Source organism: Platalea leucorodia, assembly GCF_965183815.1.
Source record: "Platalea leucorodia genome assembly, chromosome: W".
NCBI lineage: Eukaryota > Metazoa > Chordata > Aves > Pelecaniformes > Threskiornithidae > Platalea > Platalea leucorodia.
In genome coordinates, this window is record NC_138859.1 from 34321820 (window position 1) to 34342182 (window position 20363).

General features: G+C 56.8%; 1 protein-coding gene across 1 annotated transcript; it reads left to right on the plus strand.

Moving 5' to 3' along the window:
• Window positions 1–8842: 8842 nt before the first annotated feature.
• Window positions 8843–10962, plus strand: LOC309601943 (adenosine 5'-monophosphoramidase HINT1-like; the record flags this gene model as incomplete). The annotated part of the gene is made up of 3 exons (XM_082335202.1): window positions 8843–9082; window positions 9891–9995; window positions 10798–10962. Coding segments are annotated over 3 exons (510 nt in total), but the record flags the coding sequence as incomplete, so codon positions are not given.
• Between the last annotated feature and the right edge of the window lie 9401 nt (window positions 10963–20363).

The window sequence follows — 20363 nt, forward strand, 5'->3', positions numbered from 1 at the left end:
GACAGTAATTTGAAGCGCAATGGTTGAATTGCTAGGAATTGGCACACTGGTTTCTCTGGGTGGTTCTCTGCTCTCATGCCTTCCCTCCCTGCCCTCTCCCCTCTTTGCGTGTGGCTTTTGATTTTATTTATTTATGGTTTTGTACTTCCTTCTCCAGCTTCTTGGGCATCTAGTGATTGTTGGCAAGAAGCGTGCTGCTCACCTGGGCCTGACCAATGGATTCCGGACGGTTGCGGACGAAGGGCCCGAGGGTGGGCAGCCTGTCTGTCACGTACATCTACGTATTCTGGGTGGCCGTCAGTTGGGCTGGCCGCCTGGCTAAGATTTTTGCACCACAGGAGTTGCTGCACGTGTACAAATCGCCACCGAATGGATTTCGTCTGTTGCCCGTCAGTCTAGCCACTGTTGATGTCTAATTTTTTGTGACGTGTGCCTGTGGAAGGTAATAAAAGCTTTGAGCAGCAGTTGCACAATAAAGACTTAGCATGGGGATATCACCTCTGTCTGGTGCGTCTTACTGAGGGGAATAGTTCTGCAAGTTAAAACGGTGTCTCCCCGGAGTGTAAGTATGTGGAATGTTTCAGTCTGCTAACGGTGTTCTGTAGATAGATAGCGATTTGCCCAGTCACTTGAAGCGTGACGCTGGAACCGCTTGGCAGTCTCCTGCGTCTTGCAGGAAGCAGGCGCTTAGCTTTTTGGAAGTGGTACGCAAATGTACATAAAGCCAGCGTGGGCTGCTGCTAAAACTTTAGAAAATACTGTATGTGACGCTACAGGCGTGCCGTGCGAGGGTGGTTTCGGCACAGCGCAATGTGTTGGGAGCATCCAACTCCTGTTGGAGCGCTTTATCGATGGCCGTGTGATAAGGCCGCGTCGATATCCCTTTTCTGGTGAGGAGGGAGGCGGTAGGAGAAAACAATCGCTCTGAGTGGCAGCTGTGGTGCTTCCATAGCACAGTGGAATAGCTCTCTCTGTCACTTTGGGTCAGCTGTCCTGGCTCTGTCCCCTCCCAACCTCTTGCCCACCCCCAGCTTACTGGACTTTGGGGGTGGGGTGGTTGGAGAGACAGCCTCCATGCTGTGGGAGCGCTGCTGAAACATGGGTGTGTTATCAACGCCCTTCTAGCTACAGCTCCAAAGCGCAGCACTATGAGGGCCGATATTTCCCTGCTGCCTGTGGATCTGGCAGGTGGATATTTCCAGAAGGAACTTTTTCATCCTCTTTTCTCCCCCTGTCCTGTGGAAGAGGGGCAGCTGGGTGGACCCTTGGCAGCCGGTCAAGAAGCATAGGATCGTTTAGGTTGGAAAAGACCTTTAAGATCATCGAGTCCAACCGTTAACCTAACGCTGCCAGGTCCACCACTCAACCACGTCCCTGAGCACCATGTCTACACGTCTTTTAAATACCTCCAGGGATGGTAACTCAACCACTTCCCTCTGCGGCCTGTCCCAATGCTCGACAACCCTTTCGGTGAAGAAATTTTTCCTAATACCCAATCTAAACCTCCCCTGGCGCAACTTGGGGCCGTTTCCTCTCGTCCTATCGCTTGTTTCTTGGGAAAAGAGACCGAGCCCCACCTCGCTACGACCTCCTTTCAGGTAGTTGTAGAGAGCGATGAGGTCTCCCTGTACCGTTTAATACCGTTTAATATCTTCATCAATGACATAGCTAGTGGGATTGAGCGCGCCCTCTGCAAGGTTGCGGACGACGCCAAGCTGAGTGGTGCAGCTGATACTCTAGAGGGAAGGGATGCCATCCAGAGGGGCCTTGACGGGCTGGAGAAGTGGGCCCGTGCGATCCTCGTGAAGTTCCACAAGGCCAAGGGCAAGGTCCTGCGCCTGGGTCGGGGCAGTCCCCGATATCAGTACAGACTGGGTGATGAATGGGTTGAGAGCAGTCCTGCAGAGAAGGGCTCGGGGGTACCGGTGGACGAAAAATTGGATACGAGCTGGCAGTGTGCGCTTGCAGGCCAGAAAGCCAATCGAATCCTGGGCCGCGTAAACAGGAGCGTGGCCAGCAGGTCGAGGGAGGTGATTCTCCCCCTCTACTCCGCTCTCGTGAGAGCCCACCTGGAGTCCTGCGCCCAGCTCTGGGGTCCCCAGTACAAGACAGACGTGGACCTGTTAGAGTGGGTCCAGAGGAGGGCCACGAAAATGGTCAGAGGGCTGGAACACCTCTCCTATGACGAAAGGCTGAGGAGAAGAGAAGGCTCCGGGGAGACCTTATTGCGGCCTTTCAATACTTGAAGGGGGCTTATAAGAAAGATGGAGCAGCGGATAGTGTCTACCTAGGCTTCAGGAAGGCTTTTGACACCGTCTCCCGTAAGATCCTCGTAGAGAAGCTGATGAAGTAGGGGCTGGATGAGCGGACAGTGGGGTGGGTTGAAATCTGGCTGAACAGCTGGGCCCAGCGGGTGGTGATCAGTGGCATGAAGTCTAGTTGGAGGCCAGGAACGAGCGGTGGACCCCGGGGGTCAATGCTGGGCCCGATCCTGTTCAACATCCTAATTAACGATCCGGATGATGGGTAGGCAGGCAGACAGACAGACAGGCCCCTCAGCGAGTTTGCTGATGATACAAAACTGGGAGGAGCGGCTGATACACCAGGGGGTTGCGCTGCCGTCCAGAGGGCCCTCGACAGGCTGGAGAAACGGGCAGGCAGGAGCCTCGTGGGGTTCAACAAGGGGAAGCGCAAGGTCCTGCACCTGGGGAGGAACAACCCCATGCACCAGTATATGCTGGAGGCCGACCGGCTGGAAAGCAGCTTTGCAGAAAAGGACGTGGGGGGCTCCCGGTGGACACCAAGTTGAACGTGAGCCGACAACGTGCCCTTGCCGCAAAGAAGGCTAAGGATATCCTTGGCCCGATATAGAGGCAAGCAGGGTTTATATATGTTACAACACAGTTGTGTAGCCCAATCGAATTGCTCGCTGTCCCCGGGGGTGCAGGGCACCACAGACCACCCTTGGGCGGCTTTGGGGGCACCGCCTGTTTTTCTAAAAGCCTCCTACCCAGCTTAGCGCAAATCCTAGCTTGATCTGCCCTCCAGCCCTCGAGCCACCAGTGCCGAACACACGCTTTGTATTTTATTTTCTCCCAGGAGGCGTGCAGCTTAGAAACGTCTGCAATTGAAGCGGGGCTTTCAGGGAACAATTTCGAGCAGCTTCTGTTGGTTCTGCGAAACGTTCTGAAAAGTTAAGGCCTGGCCTGCCCTGCCCTGCCCTGCCCTGGCAAAAGCAGTCGTTTGACTGGAGGGAGCAGCACCAAAAAGCCACAAGCACGTTTGGGGCGGACTCGATGCGGTAATAAATAACAATAAATAGTCCTTCTAGCTACAACAGCCTCTTCTGAGACCTCGTTGCCCGCCCACGGGGTCGCAGCACTACACGGCACAGATCCCTCCGCGGACTCGCCCAACGTCTTCTCCCTCCACCCCCAGGCCGGATCCCTCCGCGCCCCGAGGGCACGCAAACTCCCCGAGCCCCGGTAAGCACCAGGTCGGCGAGGGCGGACCCGCCGAGGGGGCGAGGACAAGCGAAAACGACAGACGAGACAGCCAGTCGAGACGCGGGATCGGCCGGCGGCGATCTGGCGGCCCAATGGGCGCCGCGGAGGGCCTGGCCGAGTGGAGGAAGCGCGGGGGCGACAAGGGGCGTTGTCGTGGCTGACGAGATTCTCGGGGCGCGGGCCGCCCGGCCCGGTGGCGCCGCTTCTGTCTTCGGAAAGGTCATCGGCAAGGCGCTTCCCCGCCAACGTCATCGACGAGGACGAGGAGGTAGCCGCGGCTTTGCTCTGTGCGCGGTTCCCTTTCCCTGCCCTCCCCTCCCGTCCCCTTCCCTTCCCCCCCTCGCCCCTCCCCCCGCGCTCGCAGGCACCCTGAGCCGAGGACCCGTTGCGCGGTGCCCGGGAGCGCGGCAGGGCGGGTGGCGGCGTTGCTGCGGGTGGCTGGAGGGAGGGAGGGAGGGAAGGAGGGACGGGGGACGGGCGGGGCCTTTCTGGGTTGTGGCGCTCTCTACTGCACCATCCCTAAAACATCGCGCTTCTTCGGTGCCCCCCCCCCCCCCTTCCCCGGCTGCCGCGGCGCGTACTGGGTTGCTGGTGCTGTCCGGCTCGCCTCGGTTCCCAGCCCCACCGTGTCGTGCGTGCGCGCGCGCAGAGGAGGGCCTCTGACGGTAACGCACTTGGCGGCAGCCGCAGACGTTTGCCGCGTGATATCCCTTTGGCACCGCAAGTCGTGCAAAGTTTGCTGCTGCTGCTGCTGCCGAGGGGTGGGAGTGGTCCTGCCTCGTGTAGGAGGATAGTCTTGAAACCTTAGATTAAGCACACGCAGTCAGTCTCCTCGGGGCTTCCCGGTGTGCGTACGCACGCGCGTATGTATGTAAACAGCGAACGTCTGAGCAGTGACCGTAATGAGTTAATAGAAAGTACTAACATCGCGTAAGAGAAATCAGCGTTTCGGCTTGTGTTTGGGGTATCTGGTGATCTGCTTCTGTACGAGTTCAGCGGGGCATACTGATTTGCTGAAGCTATTACCTTTCTCTGAAGCCAATTGCGTTTTAACTGTTTTATACTCTTCCTCCAGCGCCTCGCGTTCCACGATCTTTCACCCCAAGCTCCGACGCTTGTCCTGGTCATGCCGAAGGAGCCAATTATCAGGTTATCTGAAGCAGAAGATTCTGGCGAATCTGTAAGTACCGTGGAAGTGTTCTGTACGCTAAACTGTACCTGTAATTAGTTCCGAATTTACTGGACTCTTTCCCATCCCCCCCTTTCCCCCTTGATAGGGCACAGTAGGCTGTTTGGGGTTTTCTGGCGCTATAATCCTTTCCCTCTAGCTTGCAACGGGATTGAGCTTTTTGACTAAAAGTAGTGATATAAAGCAATGCTCGTCCCTGGGTATGTACTTCTGGTGCAAAATGCGGTGTTGTTTTGGGGCGCAGTCTGATGCCTGTTGTCGTGGTTTGGAGTAAGAGCAGCAGTACTTCTTCTAATGCGGAGAAGAGGGCTTGGGGTTTTTGGCAGGTCAGGGCTGAGGAAGGGCAAAGCTGGTTGAGAGGTGCCGGGTGCTTTGCTCTTAGCTCTGAAAGTCAAGTTCAAAGGCTTTGTCAACCCATGCAAAGACAGCCTAAAGTTTCTTTTCCGCCCGAATGGCTTATGTTGCCCGAAGGTATAATGGGGGCTTGAACCCGGAGACGAGCTTAGCTTCTGTGGCCGTTTTGTAGTCCGTTGCCGTCGAGCCTGAAAAAAATTGCGTGGCTCTTTCCCCCGCCCCCCCACAGTGTGCCTACTTGGTCTTTGTAGCTTTGCTTGGAAAATGTCAGTTGCAGGCGGACAGACAGTAATTTGAAGCGCAATGGTTGAATTGCTAGGAATTGGCACACTGGTTTCTCTGGGTGGTTCTCTGCTCTCATGCCTTCCCTCCCTGCCCTCTCCCCTCTTTGCGTGTGGCTTTTGATTTTATTTATTTATGGTTTTGTACTTCCTTCTCCAGCTTCTTGGGCATCTAGTGATTGTTGGCAAGAAGCGTGCTGCTCACCTGGGCCTGACCAATGGATTCCGGACGGTTGCGGACGAAGGGCCCGAGGGTGGGCAGCCTGTCTGTCACGTACATCTACGTATTCTGGGTGGCCGTCAGTTGGGCTGGCCGCCTGGCTAAGATTTTTGCACCACAGGAGTTGCTGCACGTGTACAAATCGCCACCGAATGGATTTCGTCTGTTGCCCGTCAGTCTAGCCACTGTTGATGTCTAATTTTTTGTGACGTGTGCCTGTGGAAGGTAATAAAAGCTTTGAGCAGCAGTTGCACAATAAAGACTTAGCATGGGGATATCACCTCTGTCTGGTGCGTCTTACTGAGGGGAATAGTTCTGCAAGTTAAAACGGTGTCTCCCCGGAGTGTAAGTATGTGGAATGTTTCAGTCTGCTAACGGTGTTCTGTAGATAGATAGCGATTTGCCCAGTCACTTGAAGCGTGACGCTGGAACCGCTTGGCAGTCTCCTGCGTCTTGCAGGAAGCAGGCGCTTAGCTTTTTGGAAGTGGTACGCAAATGTACATAAAGCCAGCGTGGGCTGCTGCTAAAACTTTAGAAAATACTGTATGTGACGCTACAGGCGTGCCGTGCGAGGGTGGTTTCGGCACAGCGCAATGTGTTGGGAGCATCCAACTCCTGTTGGAGCGCTTTATCGATGGCCGTGTGATAAGGCCGCGTCGATATCCCTTTTCTGGTGAGGAGGGAGGCGGTAGGAGAAAACAATCGCTCTGAGTGGCAGCTGTGGTGCTTCCATAGCACAGTGGAATAGCTCTCTCTGTCACTTTGGGTCAGCTGTCCTGGCTCTGTCCCCTCCCAACCTCTTGCCCACCCCCAGCTTACTGGACTTTGGGGGTGGGGTGGTTGGAGAGACAGCCTCCATGCTGTGGGAGCGCTGCTGAAACATGGGTGTGTTATCAACGCCCTTCTAGCTACAGCTCCAAAGCGCAGCACTATGAGGGCCGATATTTCCCTGCTGCCTGTGGATCTGGCAGGTGGATATTTCCAGAAGGAACTTTTTCATCCTCTTTTCTCCCCCTGTCCTGTGGAAGAGGGGCAGCTGGGTGGACCCTTGGCAGCCGGTCAAGAAGCATAGGATCGTTTAGGTTGGAAAAGACCTTTAAGATCATCGAGTCCAACCGTTAACCTAACGCTGCCAGGTCCACCACTCAACCGCGTCCCTGAGCACCACATCTACACGTCTTTTAAATACCTCCAGGGATGGTAACTCAACCACTTGCCTCTGCGGCCTGCCCCAATGCTCGACAACCCTTTCGGTGAAGAAATTTTTCCTAATACCCAATCTAAACCTCCCCTGGCGCAACTTGGGGCCGTTTCCTCTCGTCCTATCGCTTGTTACTTGGGAAAAGAGACCGAGCCCCACCTCGCTACGACCTCCTTTCAGGTAGTTGTAGAGAGCGATGAGGTCTCCCTGTACCGTTTAATACCGTTTAATATCTTCATCAATGACATAGCTAGTGGGATTGAGCGCGCCCTCTGCGAGGTTGCGGACGACGCCAAGCTGAGTGGTGCAGCTGATACTCTAGAGGGAAGGGATGCCATCCAGAGGGGCCTTGACGGGCTGGAGAAGTGGGCCCGTGCGATCCTCGTGAAGTTCCACAAGGCCAAGGGCAAGGTCCTGCGCCTGGGTCGGGGCAGTCCCCGATATCAGTACAGACTGGGTGATGAATGGGTTGAGAGCAGTCCTGCAGAGAAGGGCTCGGGGGTACCGGTGGACGAAAAATTGGATACGAGCTGGCAGTGTGCGCTTGCAGGCCAGAAAGCCAATCGAATCCTGGGCCGCGTAAACAGGAGCGTGGCCAGCAGGTCGAGGGAGGTGATTCTCCCCCTCTACTCCGCTCTCGTGAGAGCCCACCTGGAGTCCTGCGCCCAGCTCTGGGGTCCCCAGTACAAGACAGACGTGGACCTGTTAGAGCGGGTCCAGAGGAGGGCCACGAAAATGGTCAGAGGGCTGGAACACCTCTCCTCCTATGACGAAAGGCTGAGGAGAAGAGAAGGCTCCGGGGAGACCTTATTGCGGCCTTTCAATACTTGAAGGGGGCTTATAAGAAAGATGGAGCAGCGGATAGTGTCTACCTAGGCTTCAGGAAGGCTTTTGACACCGTCTCCCGTAAGATCCTCGTAGAGAAGCTGATGAAGTAGGGGCTGGATGAGCGGACAGTGGGGTGGGTTGAAATCTGGCTGAACAGCTGGGCCCAGCGGGTGGTGATCAGTGGCATGAAGTCTAGTTGGAGGCCAGGAACGAGCGGTGGACCCCGGGGGTCAATGCTGGGCCCGATCCTGTTCAACATCCTAATTAACGATCCGGATGATGGGTAGGCAGGCAGACAGACAGACAGGCCCCTCAGCGAGTTTGCTGATGATACAAAACTGGGAGGAGCGGCTGATACACCAGGGGGTTGCGCTGCCGTCCAGAGGGCCCTCGACAGGCTGGAGAAACGGGCAGGCAGGAGCCTCGTGGGGTTCAACAAGGGGAAGCGCAAGGTCCTGCACCTGGGGAGGAACAACCCCATGCACCAGTATATGCTGGAGGCCGACCGGCTGGAAAGCAGCTTTGCAGAAAAGGACGTGGGGGGCTCCCGGTGGGCACCAAGTTGAACGTGAGCCGACAACGTGCCCTTGCCGCAAAGAAGGCTAAGGATATCCTTGGCCCGATATAGAGGCAAGCAGGGTTTATATATGTTACAACACAGTTGTGTAGCCCAATCGAATTGCTCGCTGTCCCCGGGGGTGCAGGGCACCACAGACCACCCTTGGGCGGCTTTGGGGGCACCGCCTGTTTTTCTAAAAGCCTCCTACCCAGCTTAGCGCAAATCCTAGCTTGATCTGCCCTCCAGCCCTCGAGCCACCAGTGCCGAACACACGCTTTGTATTTTATTTTCTCCCAGGAGGCGTGCAGCTTAGAAACGTCTGCAATTGAAGCGGGGCTTTCAGGGAACAATTTCGAGCAGCTTCTGTTGGTTCTGCGAAACGTTCTGAAAAGTTAAGGCCTGGCCTGGCCTGCCCTGCCCTGCCCTGGCAAAAGCAGTCGTTTGACTGGAGGGAGCAGCACCAAAAAGCCACAAGCACGTTTGGGGCGGACTCGATGCGGTAATAAATAACAATAAATAGTCCTTCTAGCTACAACAGCCTCTTCTGAGACCTCGTTGCCCGCCCACGGGGTCGCAGCACTACACGGCACAGATCCCTCCACCCCCAGGCCGGATCCCTCCGCGCCCCGAGGGCACGCAAACTCCCCGAGCCCCGGTAAGCACCAGGTCGGCGAGGGCGGACCCGCCGAGGGGGCGAGGACAAGCGAAAACGACAGACGAGACAGCCAGTCGAGACGCGGGATCGGCCGGCGGCGATCTGGCGGCCCAATGGGCGCCGCGGAGGGCCTGGCCGAGTGGAGGAAGCGCGGGGGCGACAAGGGGCGTTGTCGTGGCTGACGAGATTCTCGGGGCGCGGGCCGCCCGGCCCGGTGGCGCCGCTTCTGTCTTCGGAAAGGTCATCGGCAAGGCGCTTCCCCGCCAACGTCATCGACGAGGACGAGGAGGTAGCCGCGGCTTTGCTCTGTGCGCGGTTCCCTTTCCCTGCCCTCCCCTCCCGTCCCCTTCCCTTCCCCCCCTCGCCCCTCCCCCCGCGCTCGCAGGCACCCTGAGCCGAGGACCCGTTGCGCGGTGCCCGGGAGCGCGGCAGGGCGGGTGGCGGCGTTGCTGCGGGTGGCTGGAGGGAGGGAGGGAGGGAAGGAGGGACGGGGGACGGGCGGGGCCTTTCTGGGTTGTGGCGCTCTCTACTGCACCATCCCTAAAACATCGCGCTTCTTCGGTGCCCCCCCCCCCCTTCCCCGGCTGCCGCGGCGCGTACTGGGTTGCTGGTGCTGTCCGGCTCGCCTCGGTTCCCAGCCCCACCGTGTCGTGCGTGCGCGCGCGCAGAGGAGGGCCTCTGACGGTAACGCACTTGGCGGCAGCCGCAGACGTTTGCCGCGTGATATCCCTTTGGCACCGCAAGTCGTGCAAAGTTTGCTGCTGCTGCTGCTGCTGCCGAGGGGTGGGAGTGGTCCTGCCTCGTGTAGGAGGATAGTCTTGAAACCTTAGATTAAGCACACGCAGTCAATCTCCTCGGGGCTTCCCGGTGTGCGTACGCACGCGCGTATGTATGTAAACAGCGAACGTCTGAGCAGTGACCGTAATGAGTTAATAGAAAGTACTAACATCGCGTAAGAGAAATCAGCGTTTCGGCTTGTGTTTGGGGTATCTGGTGATCTGCTTCTGTACGAGTTCAGCGGGGCATACTGATTTGCTGAAGCTATTACCTTTCTCTGAAGCCAATTGCGTTTTAACTGTTTTATACTCTTCCTCCAGCGCCTCGCGTTCCACGATCTTTCACCCCAAGCTCCGACGCTTGTCCTGGTCATGCCGAAGGAGCCAATTATCAGGTTATCTGAAGCAGAAGATTCTGGCGAATCTGTAAGTACCGTGGAAGCGTTCTGTACGCTAAACTGTACCTGTAATTAGTTCCGAATTTACTGGACTCTTTCCCATCCCCCCCTTTCCCCCTTGATAGGGCACAGTAGGCTGTTTGGGGTTTTCTGGCGCTATAATCCTTTGCCTCTAGCTTGCAACGGGATTGAGCTTTTTGACTAAAAGTAGTGATATAAAGCAATGCTCGTCCCTGGGTATGTACTTCTGGTGCAAAATGCGGTGTTGTTTTGGGGCGCAGTCTGATGCCTGTTGTGGTTTGGAGTAAGAGCAGCAGTACTTCTTCTAATGCGGAGAAGAGGGCTTGGGGTTTTTGGCAGGTCAGGGCTGAGGAAGGGCAAAGCTGGTTGAGAGGTGCCGGGTGCTTTGCTCTTAGCTCTGAAAGTCAAGTTCAAAGGCTTTGTCAACCCATGCAAAGACAGCCTAAAGTTTCTTTTCCGCCCGAATGGCTTATGTTGCCCGAAGGTATAATGGGGGCTTGAACCCGGAGACGAGCTTAGCTTCTGTGGCCGTTTTGTAGTCCGTTGCCGTCGAGCCTGAAAAAAATTGCGTGGCTCTTTCCCCCGCCCCCCCCCCAGTGTGCCTACTTGGTCTTTGTAGCTTTGCTTGGAAAATGTCAGTTGCAGGCGGACAGACAGTAATTTGAAGCGCAATGGTTGAATTGCTAGGAATTGGCACACTGGTTTCTCTGGGTGGTTCTCTGCTCTCATGCCTTCCCTCCCTGCCCTCTCCCCTCTTTGCGTGTGGCTTTTGATTTTATTTATTTATGGTTTTGTACTTCCTTCTCCAGCTTCTTGGGCATCTAGTGATTGTTGGCAAGAAGCGTGCTGCTCACCTGGGCCTGACCAATGGATTCCGGACGGTTGCGGACGAAGGGCCCGAGGGTGGGCAGCCTGTCTGTCACGTACATCTACGTATTCTGGGTGGCCGTCAGTTGGGCTGGCCGCCTGGCTAAGATTTTTGCACCACAGGAGTTGCTGCACGTGTACAAATCGCCACCGAATGGATTTCGTCTGTTGCCCGTCAGTCTAGCCACTGTTGATGTCTAATTTTTTGTGACGTGTGCCTGTGGAAGGTAATAAAAGCTTTGAGCAGCAGTTGCACAATAAAGACTTAGCATGGGGATATCACCTCTGTCTGGTGCGTCTTACTGAGGGGAATAGTTCTGCAAGTTAAAACGGTGTCTCCCCGGAGTGTAAGTATGTGGAATGTTTCAGTCTGCTAACGGTGTTCTGTAGATAGATAGCGATTTGCCCAGTCACTTGAAGCGTGACGCTGGAACCGCTTGGCAGTCTCCTGCGTCTTGCAGGAAGCAGGCGCTTAGCTTTTTGGAAGTGGTACGCAAATGTACATAAAGCCAGCGTGGGCTGCTGCTAAAACTTTAGAAAATACTGTATGTGACGCTACAGGCGTGCCGTGCGAGGGTGGTTTCGGCACAGCGCAATGTGTTGGGAGCATCCAACTCCTGTTGGAGCGCTTTATCGATGGCCGTGTGATAAGGCCGCGTCGATATCCCTTTTCTGGTGAGGAGGGAGGCGGTAGGAGAAAACAGTCGCTCTGAGTGGCAGCTGTGGTGCTTCCATAGCACAGTGGAATAGCTCTCTCTGTCACTTTGGGTCAGCTGTCCTGGCTCTGTCCCCTCCCAACCTCTTGCCCACCCCCAGCTTACTGGACTTTGGGGGTGGGGTGGTTGGAGAGACAGCCTCCATGCTGTGGGAGCGCTGCTGAAACATGGGTGTGTTATCAATGCCCTTCTAGCTACAGCTCCAAAGCGCAGCACTATGAGGGCCGATATTTCCCTGCTGCCTGTGGATCTGGCAGGTGGATATTTCCAGAAGGAACTTTTTCATCCTCTTTTCTCCCCCTGTCCTGTGGAAGAGGGGCAGCTGGGTGGACCCTTGGCAGCCGGTCAAGAAGCATAGGATCGTTTAGGTTGGAAAAGACCTTTAAGATCATCGAGTCCAACCGTTAACCTAACGCTGCCAGGTCCACCACTCAACCGCGTCCCTGAGCACCACATCTACACGTCTTTTAAATACCTCCAGGGATGGTAACTCAACCACTTGCCTCTGCGGCCTGCCCCAATGCTCGACAACCCTTTCGGTGAAGAAATTTTTCCTAATACCCAATCTAAACCTCCCCTGGCGCAACTTGGGGCCGTTTCCTCTCGTCCTATCGCTTGTTACTTGGGAAAAGAGACCGAGCCCCACCTCGCTACGACCTCCTTTCAGGTAGTTGTAGAGAGCGATGAGGTCTCCCTGTACCGTTTAATACCGTTTAATATCTTCATCAATGACATAGCTAGTGGGATTGAGCGCGCCCTCTGCGAGGTTGCGGACGACGCCAAGCTGAGTGGTGCAGCTGATACTCTAGAGGGAAGGGATGCCATCCAGAGGGGCCTTGACGGGCTGGAGAAGTGGGCCCGTGCGATCCTCGTGAAGTTCCACAAGGCCAAGGGCAAGGTCCTGCGCCTGGGTCGGGGCAGTCCCCGATATCAGTACAGACTGGGTGATGAATGGGTTGAGAGCAGTCCTGCAGAGAAGGGCTCGGGGGTACCGGTGGACGAAAAATTGGATACGAGCTGGCAGTGTGCGCTTGCAGGCCAGAAAGCCAATCGAATCCTGGGCCGCGTAAACGGGAGCGTGGCCAGCAGGTCGAGGGAGGTGATTCTCCCCCTCTACTCCGCTCTCGTGAGAGCCCACCTGGAGTCCTGCGCCCAGCTCTGGGGTCCCCAGTACAAGACAGACGTGGACCTGTTAGAGCGGGTCCAGAGGAGGGCCACGAAAATGGTCAGAGGGCTGGAACACCTCTCCTATGACGAAAGGCTGAGGAGAAGAGAAGGCTCCGGGGAGACCTTATTGCGGCCTTTCAATACTTGAAGGGGGCTTATAAGAAAGATGGAGCAGCGGATAGTGTGTACCTAGCCTTCAGGAAGGCTTTTGACACCGTCTCCCGTAAGATCCTCGTAGAGAAGCTGATGAAGTAGGGGCTGGATGAGCGGACAGTGGGGTGGGTTGAAATCTGGCTGAACAGCTGGGCCCAGCGGGTGGTGATCAGTGGCATGAAGTCTAGTTGGAGGCCAGGAACGAGCGGTGGACCCCGGGGGTCAATGCTGGGCCCGATCCTGTTCAACATCCTAATTAACGATCCGGATGATGGGTAGGCAGGCAGACAGACAGACAGGCCCCTCAGCGAGTTTGCTGATGATACAAAACTGGGAGGAGCGGCTGATACACCAGGGGGTTGCGCTGCCATCCAGAGGGCCCTCGACAGGCTGGAGAAACGGGCAGGCAGGAGCCTCGTGGGGTTCAACAAGGGGAAGCGCAAGGTCCTGCACCTGGGGAGGAACAACCCCATGCACCAGTATATGCTGGAGGCCGACCGGCTGGAAAGCAGCTTTGCAGAAAAGGACGTGGGGGGCTCCCGGTGGGCACCAAGTTGAACATGAGCCGACAACGTGCCCTTGCCGCAAAGAAGGCTAAGGATATCCTTGGCCCGATATAGAGGCAAGCAGGGTTTATATATGTTACAACACAGTTGTGTAGCCCAATCGAATTGCTCGCTGTCCCCGGGGGTGCAGGGCACCACAGACCACCCTTGGGCGGCTTTGGGGGCACCGCCTGTTTTTCTAAAAGCCTCCTACCCAGCTTAGCGCAAATCCTAGCTTGATCTGCCCTCCAGCCCTCGAGCCACCGGTGCCGAACACACGCTTTGTATTTTATTTTCTCCCAGGAGGCGTGCAGCTTAGAAACGTCTGCAATTGAAGCGGGGCTTTCAGGGAACAATTTCGAGCAGCTTCTGTTGGTTCTGCGAAACGTTCTGAAAAGTTAAGGCCTGGCCTGGCCTGCCCTGCCCTGGCAAAAGCAGTCGTTTGACTGGAGGGAGCAGCACCAAAAAGCCACAAGCACGTTTGGGGCGGACTCGATGCGGTAATAAATAACAATAAATAGTCCTTCTAGCTACAACAGCCTCTTCTGAGACCTCGTTGCCCGCCCACGGGGTCGCAGCACTACACGGCACAGATCCCTCCACCCCCAGGCCGGATCCCTCCGCGCCCCGAGGGCACGCAAACTCCCCGAGCCCCGGTAAGCACCAGGTCGGCGAGGGCGGACCCGCCGAGGGGGCGAGGACAAGCGAAAACGACAGACGAGACAGCCAGTCGAGACGCGGGATCGGCCGGCGGCGATCTGGCGGCCCAATGGGCGCCGCGGAGGGCCTGGCCGAGTGGAGGAAGCGCGGGGGCGACAAGGGGCGTTGTCGTGGCTGACGAGATTCTCGGGGCGCGGGCCGCCCGGCCCGGTGGCGCCGCTTCTGTCTTCGGAAAGGTCATCGGCAAGGCGCTTCCCCGCCAACGTCATCGACGAGGACGAGGAGGTAGCCGCGGCTTTGCTCTGTGCGCGGTTCCCTTTCCCTGCCCTCCCCTCCCGTCCCCTTCCCTTCCCCCCCTCGCCCCTCCCCCCGCGCTCGCAGGCACCCTGAGCCGAGGACCCGTTGCGCGGTGCCCGGGAGCGCGGCAGGGCGGGTGGCGGCGTTGCTGCGGGTGGCTGGAGGGAGGGAGGGAGGGAAGGAGGGACGGGGGACGGGCGGGGCCTTTCTGGGTTGTGGCGCTCTCTACTGCACCATCCCTAAAACATCGCGCTTCTTCGGTGCCCCCCCCCCCCCTTCCCCGGCTGCCGCGGCGCGTACTGGGTTGCTGGTGCTGTCCGGCTCGCCTCGGTTCCCAGCCCCACCGTGTCGTGCGTGCGCGCGCGCAGAGGAGGGCCTCTGACGGTAACGCACTTGGCGGCAGCCGCAGACGTTTGCCGCGTGATATCCCTTTGGCACCGCAAGTCGTGCAAAGTTTGCTGCTGCTGCTGCTGCTGCCGAGGGGTGGGAGTGGTCCTGCCTCGTGTAGGAGGATAGTCTTGAAACCTTAGATTAAGCACACGCAGTCAGTCTCCTCGGGGCTTCCCGGTGTGCGTACGCACGCGCGTATGTATGTAAACAGCGAACGTCTGAGCAGTGACCGTAATGAGTTAATAGAAAGTACTAACATCGCGTAAGAGAAATCAGCGTTTCGGCTTGTGTTTGGGGTATCTGGTGATCTGCTTCTGTACGAGTTCAGTGGGGCATACTGATTTGCTGAAGCTATTACCTTTCTCTGAAGCCAATTGCGTTTTAACTGTTTTATACTCTTCCTCCAGCGCCTCGCGTTCCACGATCTTTCACCCCAAGCTCCGACGCTTGTCCTGGTCATGCCGAAGGAGCCAATTATCAGGTTATCTGAAGCAGAAGATTCTGGCGAATCTGTAAGTACCGTGGAAGTGTTCTGTACGCTAAACTGTACCTGTAATTAGTTCCGAATTTACTGGACTCTTTCCCATCCCCCCCTTTCCCCCTTGATAGGGCACAGTAGGCTGTTTGGGGTTTTCTGGCGCTATAATCCTTTGCCTCTAGCTTGCAACGGGATTGAGCTTTTTGACTAAAAGTAGTGATATAAAGCAATGCTCGTCCCTGGGTATGTACTTCTGGTGCAAAATGCGGTGTTGTTTTGGGGCGCAGTCTGATGCCTGTTGTCGTGGTTTGGAGTAAGAGCAGCAGTACTTCTTCTAATGCGGAGAAGAGGGCTTGGGGTTTTTGGCAGGTCAGGGCTGAGGAAGGGCAAAGCTGGTTGAGAGGTGCCGGGTGCTTTGCTCTTAGCTCTGAAAGTCAAGTTCAAAGGCTTTGTCAACCCATGCAAAGACAGCCTAAAGTTTCTTTTCCGCCCGAATGGCTTATGTTGCCCGAAGGTATAATGGGGGCTTGAACCCGGAGACGAGCTTAGCTTCTGTGGCCGTTTTGTAGTCCGTTGCCGTCGAGCCTGAAAAAAATTGCGTGGCTCTTTCCCCCGCCCCCCCCACAGTGTGCCTACTTGGTCTTTGTAGCTTTGCTTGGAAAATGTCAGTTGCAGGCAGACAGACAGTAATTTGAAGCGCAATGGTTGAATTGCTAGGAATTGGCGAACTGGTTTCTCTGGGTGGTTCTCTGCTCTCATGCCTTCCCTCCCTGCCCTCTCCCCTCTTTGCGTGTGGCTTTTGATTTTATTTATTTATGGTTTTGTACTTCCTTCTCCAGCTTCTTGGGCATCTAGTGATTGTTGGCAAGAAGCGTGCTGCTCACCTGGGCCTGACCAATGGATTCCGGACGGTTGCGGACGAAGGGCCCGAGGGTGGGCAGCCTGTCTGTCACGTACATCTACGTATTCTGGGTGGCCGTCAGTTGGGCTGGCCGCCTGGCTAAGATTTTTGCACCACAGGAGTTGCTGCACGTGTACAAATCGCCACCGAATGGATTTCGTCTGTTGCCCGTCAGTCTAGCCACTGTTGATGTCTAATTTTTTGTGACGTGTGCCTGTGGAAGGTAATAAAAGCTTTGAGCAGCAGTTGCACAATAAAGACTTAGCATGGGGATATCACCTCTGTCTGGTGCGTCTTACTGAGGGGAATAGTTCTGCAAGTTAAAACGGTGTCTCCCCGGAGTGTAAGTATGTGGAATGTTTCAGTCTGCTAACGGTGTTCTGTAGATAGATAGCGATTTGCCCAGTCACTTGAAGCGTGACGCTGGAACCGCTTGGCAGTCTCCTGCGTCTTGCAGGAAGCAGGCGCTTAGCTTTTTGGAAGTGGTACGCAAATGTACATAAAGCCAGCGTGGGCTGCTGCTAAAACTTTAGAAAATACTGTATGTGACGCTACAGGCGTGCCATGCGAGGGTGGTTTCGGCACAGCGCAATGTGTTGGGAGCATCCAACTCCTGTTGGAGCGCTTTATCGATGGCCGTGTGATAAGGCCGCGTCGATATCCCTTTTCTGGTGAGGAGGGAGGCGGTAGGAGAAAACAGTCGCTCTGAGTGGCAGCTGTGGTGCTTCCATAGCACAGTGGAATAGCTCTCTCTGTCACTTTGGGTCAGCTGTCCTGGCTCTGTCCCCTCCCAACCTCTTGCCCACCCCCAGCTTACTGGACTTTGGGGGTGGGGTGGTTGGAGAGACAGCCTCCATGCTGTGGGAGCGCTGCTGAAACATGGGTGTGTTATCAACGCCCTTCTAGCTACAGCTCCAAAGCGCAGCACTATGAGGGCCGATATTTCCCTGCTGCCTGTGGATCTGGCAGGTGGATATTTCCAGAAGGAACTTTTTCATCCTCTTTTCTCCCCCTGTCCTGTGGAAGAGGGGCAGCTGGGTGGACCCTTGGCAGCCGGTCAAGAAGCATAGGATCGTTTAGGTTGGAAAAGACCTTTAAGATCATCGAGTCCAACCGTTAACCTAACGCTGCCAGGTCCACCACTCAACCACGTCCCTGAGCACCACGTCTACACGTCTTTTAAATACCTCCAGGGATGGTAACTCAACCACTTGCCTCTGCGGCCTGCCCCAATGCTCGACAACCCTTTCGGTGAAGAAATTTTTCCTAATACCCAATCTAAACCTCCCCTGGCGCAACTTGGGGCCGTTTCCTCTCGTCCTATCGCTTGTTACTTGGGAAAAGAGACCGAGCCCCACCTCGCTACGACCTCCTTTCAGGTAGTTGTAGAGAGCGATGAGGTCTCCCTGTACCGTTTAATACCGTTTAATATCTTCATCAATGACATAGCTAGTGGGATTGAGCGCGCCCTCTGCGAGGTTGCGGACGACGCCAAGCTGAGTGGTGCAGCTGATACTCTAGAGGGAAGGGATGCCATCCAGAGGGGCCTTGACGGGCTGGAGAAGTGGGCCCGTGCGATCCTCGTGAAGTTCCACAAGGCCAAGGGCAAGGTCCTGCGCCTGGGTCGGGGCAGTCCCCGATATCAGTACAGACTGGGTGATGAATGGGTTGAGAGCAGTCCTGCAGAGAAGGGCTCGGGGGTACCGGTGGACGAAAAATTGGATACGAGCTGGCAGTGTGCGCTTGCAGGCCAGAAAGCCAATCGAATCCTGGGCCGCGTAAACGGGAGCGTGGCCAGCAGGTCGAGGGAGGTGATTCTCCCCCTCTACTCCGCTCTCGTGAGAGCCCACCTGGAGTCCTGCGCCCAGCTCTGGGGTCCCCAGTACAAGACAGACGTGGACCTGTTAGAGTGGGTCCAGAGGAGGGCCACGAAAATGGTCAGAGGGCTGGAACACCTCTCCTATGACGAAAGGCTGAGGAGAAGAGAAGGCTCCGGGGAGACCTTATTGCGGCCTTTCAATACTTGAAGGGGGCTTATAAGAAAGATGGAGCAGCGGATAGTGTCTACCTAGGCTTCAGGAAGGCTTTTGACACCGTCTCCCGTAAGATCCTCGTAGAGAAGCTGATGAAGTAGGGGCTGGATGAGCGGACAGTGGGGTGGGTTGAAATCTGGCTGAACAGCTGGGCCCAGCGGGTGGTGATCAGTGGCATGAAGTCTAGTTGGAGGCCAGGAACGAGCGGTGGACCCCGGGGGTCAATGCTGGGCCCGATCCTGTTCAACATCCTAATTAACGATCCGGATGATGGGTAGGCAGGCAGACAGACAGACAGGCCCCTCAGCGAGTTTGCTGATGATACAAAACTGGGAGGAACGGCTGATACACCAGGGGGTTGCGCTGCCGTCCAGAGGGCCCTCGACAGGCTGGAGAAACGGGCAGGCAGGAGCCTCGTGGGGTTCAACAAGGGGAAGCGCAAGGTCCTGCACCTGGGGAGGAACAACCCCATGCACCAGTATATGCTGGAGGCCGACCGGCTGGAAAGCAGCTTTGCAGAAAAGGACGTGGGGGGCTCCCGGTGGACACCAAGTTGAACGTGAGCCGACAACGTGCCCTTGCCGCAAAGAAGGCTAAGGATATCCTTGGCCCGATATAGAGGCAAGCAGGGTTTATATATGTTACAACACAGTTGTGTAGCCCAATCGAATTGCTCGCTGTCCCCGGGGGTGCAGGGCACCACAGACCACCCTTGGGCGGCTTTGGGGGCACCGCCTGTTTTTCTAAAAGCCTCCTACCCAGCTTAGCGCAAATCCTAGCTTGATCTGCCCTCCAGCCCTCGAGCCACCAGTGCCGAACACACGCTTTGTATTTTATTTTCTCCCAGGAGGCGTGCAGCTTAGAAACGTCTGCAATTGAAGCGGGGCTTTCAGGGAACAATTTCGAGCAGCTTCTGTTGGTTCTGCGAAACGTTCTGAAAAGTTAAGGCCTGGCCTGCCCTGCCCTGCCCTGGCAAAAGCAGTCGTTTGACTGGAGGGAGCAGCACCAAAAAGCCACAAGCACGTTTGGGGCGGACTCGATGCGGTAATAAATAACAATAAATAGTCCTTCTAGCTACAACAGCCTCTTCTGAGACCTCGTTGCCCGCCCACGGGGTCGCAGCACTACACGGCACAGATCCCTCCACCCCCAGGCCGGATCCCTCCGCGCCCCGAGGGCACGCAAACTCCCCGAGCCCCGGTAAGCACCAGGTCGGCGAGGGCGGACCCGCCGAGGGGGCGAGGACAAGCGAAAACGACAGACGAGACAGCCAGTCGAGACGCGGGATCGGCCGGCGGCGATCTGGCGGCCCAATGGGCGCCGCGGAGGGCCTGGCCGAGTGGAGGAAGCGCGGGGGCGACAAGGGGCGTTGTCGTGGCTGACGAGATTCTCGGGGCGCGGGCCGCCCGGCCCGGTGGCGCCGCTTCTGTCTTCGGAAAGGTCATCGGCAAGGCGCTTCCCCGCCAACGTCATCGACGAGGACGAGGAGGTAGCCGCGGCTTTGCTCTGTGCGCGGTTCCCTTTCCCTGCCCTCCCCTCCCGTCCCCTTCCCTTCCCCCCCTCGCCCCTCCCCCCGCGCTCGCAGGCACCCTGAGCCGAGGACCCGTTGCGCGGTGCCCGGGAGCGCGGCAGGGCGGGTGGCGGCGTTGCTGCGGGTGGCTGGAGGGAAGGAGGGAGGGAAGGAGGGACGGGCGGGGCCTTTCTGGGTTGTGGCGCTCTCTACTGCACCATCCCTAAAACATCGCGCTTCTTCGGTGCCCCCCCCCCCCCTTCCCCGGCTGCCGCGGCGCGTACTGGGTTGCTGGTGCTGTCCGGCTCGCCTCGGTTCCCAGCCCCACCGTGTCGTGCGTGCGCGCGCGCAGAGGAGGGCCTCTGACGGTAACGCACTTGGCGGCAGCCGCAGACGTTTGCCGCGTGATATCCCTTTGGCACCGCAAGTCGTGCAAAGTTTGCTGCTGCTGCTGCTGCTGCCGAGGGGTGGGAGTGGTCCTGCCTCGTGTAGGAGGATAGTCTTGAAACCTTAGATTAAGCACACGCAGTCAATCTCCTCGGGGCTTCCCGGTGTGCGTACGCACGCGCGTATGTATGTAAACAGCGAACGTCTGAGCAGTGACCGTAATGAGTTAATAGAAAGTACTAACATCGCGTAAGAGAAATCAGCGTTTCGG